This window comes from Gouania willdenowi, chromosome 14 (assembly GCF_900634775.1).
Source record: "Gouania willdenowi chromosome 14, fGouWil2.1, whole genome shotgun sequence".
Taxonomy (NCBI): domain Eukaryota; kingdom Metazoa; phylum Chordata; class Actinopteri; order Blenniiformes; family Gobiesocidae; genus Gouania; species Gouania willdenowi.
The window spans coordinates 18,358,450-18,366,942 of NC_041057.1; the positions used below are offsets into that span (position 1 = coordinate 18,358,450).

Consider the following 8,493-nt stretch of genomic DNA (forward strand, 5'->3'; position numbering starts at 1 on the left):
AGGATGACCCTGAGAAGGTGAGAGGGTCCATCACTGAGGGCTTCCTCCAAACCGACAAACATCTGCACTCTGTGGCCCGTCGAGAAGGCTGGGAGAAAGGTGGAACCACCGCAGTAGCCACTCTTATCTCACCATACTACATCTACTTTGCCAACTGTGGAGATTCTCGGGCCACGCTGTGCAGGTCCGGGCAGGTCTGCTTCTCCACTGAGGACCACAAACCCTACAGCCCTCTGGAAAAGGAGCGCATAGAGCGAGCAGGTGGCTCCGTGTCCCTGCAGAGGATCAACGGCTCCCTGGCAGTGTCCAGAGCTCTCGGTGATTTCAGCTACAAGGGGGCGGAAAACCGGGCGCCCGTAGAGCAAATGGTGTCACCAGAGCCGGAGGTGTTTGTGGTGGAGCGCTCTCAAGCCGATGAGTTTCTGGTGCTGGCCTGTGATGGAGTGTGGGACATCATCAGCAACGAGGAGCTGTGCGCCTTCATCCACAACCGGCTGCAGGTCTGCACGGACCTGAGGGACGTCTGCACGCAAGTTATTGACCTTTGCCTCTACAAGGTCAGACACCCTGAGCCACTGCATGAGGCTGAAAATACATTTAAGTGGCAAACCAGATTAGTTTTCCACAAACTGCCTTCATCCTAAATGACTTGTTTGAAATATTCTACAATTTTAAAGCTTAGAGGGAACATATTTCTGTAATTCATACTTTTGTTCTAACGAAGTTAAATATTTTTTGTTAAATCAATGATTGGTTGAAGGTAGACAAAGTTTTTAGGATAATCCAAATGACCAATATGGGTTTCAGTTTACAAATTTAACAACTAATATACATCAAAATTACATTTTTACAGTCTGGCATGAACATAAAAGGCTATGTAATATGTTAAGATTTCATTTATTCATACAACTTCTTTCAGGAAATTCACTTTGAAATTTACTTTGAGCGATAAATTTGTATTGGGCTAAACCTTAAATACGTTGATCCCAAATATCAGTTTTAGGTATAACCACTCACTCCTTCCCCTCTTTAAATCTCTCCACACTTGGCACCAAACTGGCTTAACTGATGACACAACACAATATACACATTATGCACAACTGTAACATCACATTACACTCTCATCTCAAAACAGTCCAAAACTCTTCCCCACACCTTCCACTGTCCTGCCCTGACTCCCTCTTCCCTGTTCCCTTCCCACTCACCAAGGTGTAACACTTTTTATACACTCCCTTTAATAACGTTTTTCTTACCTTTCCTTAGGGAGGGGCTGGTGATATTGCTGGTAATTATGCACGAAAAATACTAGCATTTATTTAATTGCAATAATAAAACATGCATAGCTGTCGTGGATACCTTGCACTACACGTAGTGTTGACCTTCGACACCATGGGCAGACAAGGTAGAAAAAAAAAAGAAAAGAAAAAAATTCACTTTGAAATTTACTTTGATCTTCTGACATGTTTCAAATGCCAACTGTCAGTCTTCCTTTCAAAGTGCATTTCCTGACAAATGTTGTATAAATGAAAACTTAAAATATTATTTAAAGACAGAAGACAAAATTAACTTGCTGGAATTAGAAGAGGCCATGGTTGAATAGTTAAGATGACATTTCTTCTTCTTCTTCTTCTTCTTCTTCTTCTTCTTCTTCTTCTTCTTCTTCTTCTTCTTCCTCTTCCTCTTCCTCTTCCTCTTCCTCTTCTTCTTCTTCTTCAAACTTTACACTAAAATAACTGTGTTCATGATCTGACACGTGTTTCCCTCGTTAGATAAACATGAAGCACGCATGCATCACTCTGTTAGGCCTTGATGTGGCCCGTTATGTAAGTGAAATTCAGCCTGGATGTGCATTGTGACCTCAAAATGTCAAGGTTCTTTCCACACCATTTACTGTTTTCCTGCACCGCTGCCTCTGTGAGACATCGGTGCACAAACCTTGAAGTGAAAATGATCTATTTTTTTTTTTTTTTTTTTTTCAAGACGAGGCTGAACAGGATTAAATAGTTGACATTTTGGAGGGTCAGCCATCGTTACTCACCCTTAGCTGTCACTGCATCACTTCACTTCACAGGGCAGCTTGGACAACATCAGCATCATCCTGCTGTGCTTCCCTGGAGCCCCCCAGCTGTCTGCAGAGGCACTGCACCAGGAAGCAGAGCTGGAGGACCTGCTGGAGTCCAAAGTGGCAGGTAGTGGAGAAAAGTGAATGTGCACCTTACACAACTCTTCAAAGTCAAGCAAAAATATAACTGTTACTGAGATAATGTAATTACTTATTGACCCGTTAGAGCCTCAGGTATAGATCCACCTAATAAATCCTTGTGTTTTCTTACCTGACAGAGATATATGATGAATTGTGTGCCAGGGGAGAAGATCCAGACCTCCTGTCTGTCCTTACAGTCCTTGCATCCACCCCGATCCCAGGTTTACCGCCAGGAGGAGGCATTCAGAGCAAGTAAGCCTCAAGAAGAGACCGTAGGGTAGGGGTTCCCAACCCTTTTTAGGTCGTGACCCCATTTTGACATCACAAATGTTCGGCGACCCCAGTCATTTTTTTTCTAGAATTAGTTTTTACAAAGTTAATTAGTGTTTTACAAATACAGAATAGGCTGGATTAGTGCACAAAGTGACAAGATGCACCACCACCACCTCAGATAATTGTATTTGAGTGAGTTTAACTATAGAACACTGTTGTTTGATATTTATTGTGTGTGATGTGTTGATTTGAAAAAGAACAATAACTTTAAAAATGTAAAATATATAATTCTAAGCAGCTTTTTTACCAAAGTTTTTTTGGTCACCTAGACATTTCAGGCAACCCCACATGGGGTCCAGACCCCAAGGTTGAAAAACTCTGCTGTGGGGTTAATCTGATCTGAGCAAAATAACCAACCGGATTTTTTTTTTCTTTTAAACAAACCCAGATTCGTGTTTTGGTTTTTTAACTTTTTAAACAAACAAACCCAGCGACAGCCACTGAATCATTTATTTATACACTAATTTGGTCCTTTATTATGTCCACTTATACTATACAGCCCTTTTTCAGGTCGTGACCCCATTTTTATATCACAAATTTCAAGCAACCCCAGGGACATTTTTACTCTTGATCATGTTTGTTATACTGTTACAAATACAGAGCAGACAGGATTAGTGCACAAAGACAATTGTTACCCTGAATTTTATTTGAACCAGATTAATATGAGGGAAAGTAAAAGTTTGAGATTGTGTGTTGTATTAATTTGAAAAAGAATCATAAAATAAATAAAAAATCTGATTTTTTTTTTTTCTTTTCTTTTTTTTTAATCAATTACTAGATATTTCAGGCGACCCATCCATTTTAAACCCAGGCAATCCCACATGGATGGATTTGACTATTTGTCGATCACACAGTGATTTTAATCAAGTGTTTAAACTTTTAAATTGTGATGTAGATTTTGATTGTTTTTAGTTAAACAAATAATTCATATTTAGTATGTATAATTCTAATGGAGTGTATCCACTACCTGTCCAGACTAACAGCTATATATATATATATGTGTGTGTGTGTAACAGGAGGAACTGCATCATTTCTGCCTACTACCAACACAGAGAGACACACAATCCAACAGTACCAAACGTGAGCATAAATACAAACTGTTCTTTATCTTTATGTTGTTTAATTTCCACACATGCAATGATTCTGAGTAAGGACAGTAATTCACAAGTGTTTGCTTTGTCACTTCTCTGTGTAGGACCTGGTTGGCCCTTGAGGACCCCACGTGACTATTGTCTCCAATGATCTACGGATGGACTGTAATCAAAGTTCACTTTATTCTTATGTTGGTGCAATATGATGAAAAGAGAAGCATTGAACGGACGGTACTGTTTGTTTACATCAAGTTAGTTAGCAAAATACTTCTCACAACAATGCAAAAATAGATTTAAAAAGCCTGATACTTTATATTTATATAAGAGGGATATTTTCTAAAGCCTAACTCAGAGATATTGACCGAGCAACAAAACCTCAGCCTCCCATTCAGTGGATTTGTCACAACATAACAGCAGCCTGTAAAAAGTAACAACTGTGAAATTAAACATTTTTATTAGATGAAACCATATAGGATGCATAGAGATGTAATTTGAAATGGATGTGTTAAGAATAAATAGCAAGAAATTGTATATTTTAAATTAGCTTTTTTGTTTTCGTTCAGCAGATTGAGCAGAATATTGAGATGTCAATGCTAGCTAAAAACCTAGCATGCAGCTAACATTTGCTTTGGTGTCTTTAGCCTATAGCAGCTCATGGGAACGCACAAAAAATGTTTCTTCAGGCAAAACATAACATTAAATTCAGTTATTACATACATACAGAAAATATACATTTCACCATATATTTTGGATGACCAAATAGAATAAAACTCATGAATGAACTCCAACTATTATCCATTAATGCTGATGATTAAAGTCTACTGTGTAATCGCCCTTCATGCACACTCTCCTTCTCTGTCCGTGTGTCTTCTATACATGTCAGTGAAATGTATTGCCTTATTAGATTATTTTGGGGATCTAAAAACCCAACACAAGAACGGGTCCATTTCTGAACAGGTATTTTTGTAAGCATTGTACTGCATTGTTACATGGTTTCAGTGAGTCATTTTCTGTCTGTACAAAAATTCCACAGTAAAAGTCATGACTGTTTCAAACCTAAATAAAGATGATTTGACTGAAGGCTGGTGAGTTTTTAAACACATGTTCAGAGGTGAAATCACCTCACGTTACTGTAATTAAGTTGCTTTTATGGATACTTAATTACGTTTTTAAAAAAAGTAAAGTAATTTGTTACATTTCTACACCCAAAAGTTACTGAGTAATATATTATTTTTTGTTTTGAAATGATCGACGGACATCGTGTAACTGCAAAAGGACCAGACAACAATCAAATACATCAAATCATCGCCGACCAATCAGATTAAACGTCATTGAATGTCAGTTATTTTCTCAGTTTTATAGTTCATATATTTTGCTACACTTAGAGCCTGAGAAATGTTTTTATTTTGAATAAAAATCATTTGTGTTATTTTATTTAAAAGATCTCGTCTCTTCCTTTTAAAGTTTATACATGAGATGTTTACTGTATGCAAGGGAGCCATGGCAAAATGTACTACCAAAAATTCACTTTTAGTTCTATTTAATTGAGCTACTTTTTACTTGTACTTGAGTATTTTATGTATGACTTACTTGTACTTGCACTTGAGTACAATTTCAATCAAGTAACAGTACTTCTACTTGAGTATAATATATCAGTACTCTTTACACCTCTGCCCGTATTTGCTTGATATAGAAATATTATGTTTTTTTTCCTTTTTATGTATTTGTAAAATAGTAAAACAGACTTGATGGTGACATTTAGCATACACAGGCTTAGACGATACAGAGCAGATCAACATTGGTGTTTTTTTTTTTTTGCATAGGTAAAGTCTAGTCTAGTCTAGCCAGGGAAACTAAATGGCGTCTCTCAGCTATGTTGATGGGATCTTGTGACTGTGTTCAAAGCACTCGTTGACAGAAGTGTGTCCTCTTTGAGCTGTGATTGATTAGAGGTTCTCATTTGAAAGCACTGGATCTCTTTCATGATGATGATGATGATGATGATGATGATGATGATGTTCAATTTCAATTAAATGCTCTAATGGAGTTACGCTTAGCGACTCAGGAGCGATGAACAAATTAAAGCTTTGCGACAAGCTTGTTCCTCCAAATTTGTATTATTATTATTTTGTTTTATTTTCGTGGGTGGTTATCAAAGCAAAAGCTGTCGCTATAGTTAAATGCATGTTCTCCTGATAGAAACTATCATCTCACATGTGACGTGGCGCTCTTAAATCATCAGTCCATCTGAAGTGGTCCTTCACAACTGCTTGTGTTTGATTGCTTTTGTGTGAGTCAATCACTTGAATACATCAGACTGCTCTCCACGCTGATGCTAAGGAGGTGTCTGATGTCCATTTTGTTTTTTAATCTTACCAGACAAATATTAGCTCTCCTTGCTGTTAGAGCCCGTTCTTGTCTAAAGACTTCCAGTAAAAGGGTTTCTGTCAAACTGATGCTAAGTAAAAATTAATAACCTCTTGGTAATTATAAATCCTGCCTAAAGACTGTCAGAATCCACGTCATGTAGCCTACGCTGTCATTAGTAAGGCCTATGTCTTGTTATCTGTCCACGCTGGTTTCCTGTAGGCGGTTATTCATGATGCCCAAAGCTCCAACACCCCCGCAGAATCCATTCTGATGTCCGTAGCTCTGCCGTGGGCCCTGGTGAGCTGTCTCACTCAGTTGTTTCTGCAGCAGTGCCAGAGACACCTTATTGGACACCATGAACTCATTGACAGAGATCATTTCTCCCGAGAGTCGTCGTCCAACATAAACCTCAGCCACTGCCTCAGCGTCCGTCTCACTGTCACACACAGTCTCCACTGAGGCGTCTCTGTAGCGGTGTTGCCCTGCTGGGCAATGCAACGAGACGGGCTGCACGGCGTTGCGTTTCCTACGTTTGGGCCTGAGGTGGGCTGGGATATTTTTTTTTGAGAGACAAGGGCAACAGAGCCACCAGTAGCCACTTATAGAGCACGAGCAGAGCTGGCGCTGCCCAGAGCATGAGAACTTCCCTAGAATCCAGTTGAGAGTTTGCTTAATGATGATCGAAATGACATTAAAAAGCGAGTAGATGCAACAAACTCCCATTAAGATGAAAAGACAGTTTCCCAGTCTGTAGGCCTCCTGAGATTCATACTGCTGCCGTTGGCTGCTCACCAGGTCACCAAAGCCAATGGTGCTAAAGGCCACAAAGCAGAAGTAAAGGGAGTCGACGTAACTCCAGTTTTCCATTGAGCTGTAAAGAGTGGACGCGCTGCATGCAATGACAATAGAGGCAACTCCCAGGATCAACATCACATAGTAAACCGATGGTTTCCAGCCCTCCAGGCTGTCCTCTTCTCCAGATGACTCCTCTCTGCTCGACACCACCCCAACTCCAGCAAACCTCAGCCGACGCTTATGGCACCAGCGCATGATGTACGCCAGCATGGTGATGATCCTCTCCAGGAAAAGGTTAAAGAACAGGATGGTGGCTGCACAGCCAATCAGACCATAGAAGATGAGGAATATCTTGCCAGCTATTGTTGCCGGTGTGGTCATACCAAAGCCTGAAGATAGAAAATTCAATTGTAAAGGTTAGCATCAGATGTATAAAACGGAAAGTTTCTTTTAGAAATGTTCAGACTCCTACCGATAGTGGAAACCACTGTTCCCACAAAGTAGAAAGCTCCAGAAAAGTCCCAGCGTGGCCTGAGTGTGTCCACCCTGATCCCAGCTCCGTTCGCTTCCTCATACTGCCTCAGCAGGGTGTGCAGAGCACCCAGGTTGACCCGGTACCTTCTGGTGAAGTTATCCAGCTGCTGTTTCCATAGGTGACGGGATCGCAGCTCAAAGGGGTGCTCTAACGCTGAGAAGATGGCCGCCCCACACAGAAGGTAGAGGAAGATGAGGCCGGCCAGGAGGAAAAATCGGGCGTTATCTTCATTCATGGGCGCCCTCGGACAGCAGCAGCAACCACCTGTTGCTCTTTTCTGAGCCATGACGCACCAATGAACAGCATGCACCAGACTCACACACTCTGTGCACGAGGTTCATGCATCACCCATTGCATGAAGCCTCTGCAGCCAGAATGTTTGTAGGAATACAGAATTACTGATGGAAACTTTGTTCTCATAGTTGGCTTTATGTTTTTAATCCATAAAGAAAGAAGCCTGGAACACAGTAAGACATACAGATACATAGTATGATTAATAAAATGGATTTATAACAATCTTTGTATTTGGTTTAATGAAAAAAAAACTTAGGTTTTACTTAAAAAGACACATAAAGGAATGCTTTCCAAAGAGGAAACAATGCAGCCTCCTAAATCAAAAACATTTTTAGGTGTGCGCATAAACAAAGTCACATTACCTGCACTTGTAAAGGCGTGTCCTCTCCAATAATTATACTGCTGCTGCTTGTCATCATGCGCTCATTCCCAGCGTCTCCTGAACAATGGCAGCGAGAAAGGACACCGCGAGGTTTTTTCTGTCCATGCTGGGAGGCTGTCTGATGTTTCATTTGTCTCTCACTGACATCACCATCCCCTCCTCACCCCCTCAGTTTCTCAGCACATGCTGATTGGTGCACACATATAAAAGCACTGTCCTCCTTCGTCCAGCCTTCAATAATCCTCACATGAACTTTGCAGTAAAAGTAGTCAGAATGTGTATTATGCTTTTACATCTACACAGGATGGATCATGCAATTTATCCTCATTAAGCACATCTTAGATAGGCCTATATGCACAACTATGATGGACACCATATTGGAAGAATTTTGCTCTCTAAATAAATTTGATTAGTTTGAAAGAAAAAGTGATTTGTTTCTTTTTTTAACAACGTTGAGGTGCAGCTTGGAGACTCACTGAGAAGGTTTTTG

At 40.3% G+C, this 8,493-nt stretch overlaps 2 protein-coding genes across 2 annotated transcripts in view; one reads left to right on the forward strand and one right to left on the reverse strand.

Annotated features, from left to right (window-relative positions):
- Positions 1-4,707, forward strand: part of ppm1nb (protein phosphatase, Mg2+/Mn2+ dependent, 1Nb (putative)) — a 6,022-nt gene extending 1,315 nt beyond the window's left edge. Inside the window, exons 2-6 of the mRNA XM_028466985.1 lie at positions 1-557; positions 2,072-2,189; positions 2,341-2,455; positions 3,553-3,616; positions 3,732-4,707. The exon at positions 1-557 is cut by the window's left edge and continues 15 nt beyond it. Of these exons, the coding sequence (XP_028322786.1) occupies positions 1-557; positions 2,072-2,189; positions 2,341-2,455; positions 3,553-3,616; positions 3,732-3,749 (872 nt within the window). The 3' untranslated portion in view covers positions 3,750-4,707. The remainder of the gene's footprint in view (positions 558-2,071; positions 2,190-2,340; positions 2,456-3,552; positions 3,617-3,731) is intronic.
- Positions 4,708-5,305: 598 nt separating this feature from the next.
- On the reverse strand, positions 5,306-8,111 carry kcnk12l (potassium channel, subfamily K, member 12 like). The gene is made up of 3 exons (XM_028467106.1): positions 7,984-8,111; positions 7,265-7,784; positions 5,306-7,181 (listed from the first exon to the last, which is right to left on the reverse strand). Exons 2-3 carry the CDS (start codon positions 7,611-7,613, stop codon positions 6,190-6,192), a joined length of 1,341 nt encoding a protein of 446 aa, XP_028322907.1. The 5' UTR covers positions 7,614-7,784; positions 7,984-8,111; the 3' UTR covers positions 5,306-6,189.
- Positions 8,112-8,493: the final 382 nt, after the last annotated feature.

Excerpts from the sequence above, each read along its gene's own strand:
- kcnk12l (XM_028467106.1), bottom strand. The coding sequence starts at position 7,613 with ATGGCTCAGAAAAGAGCAACAGGTGGTTGCTGCTGCTGTCCGAGGGCG. Across the intron at positions 7,182-7,264 it reads AACAGTGGTTTCCACTATCG|GCTTTGGTATGACCACACCG; the intron begins GTAGGAGTCTGA and ends TTCTATCTTCAG.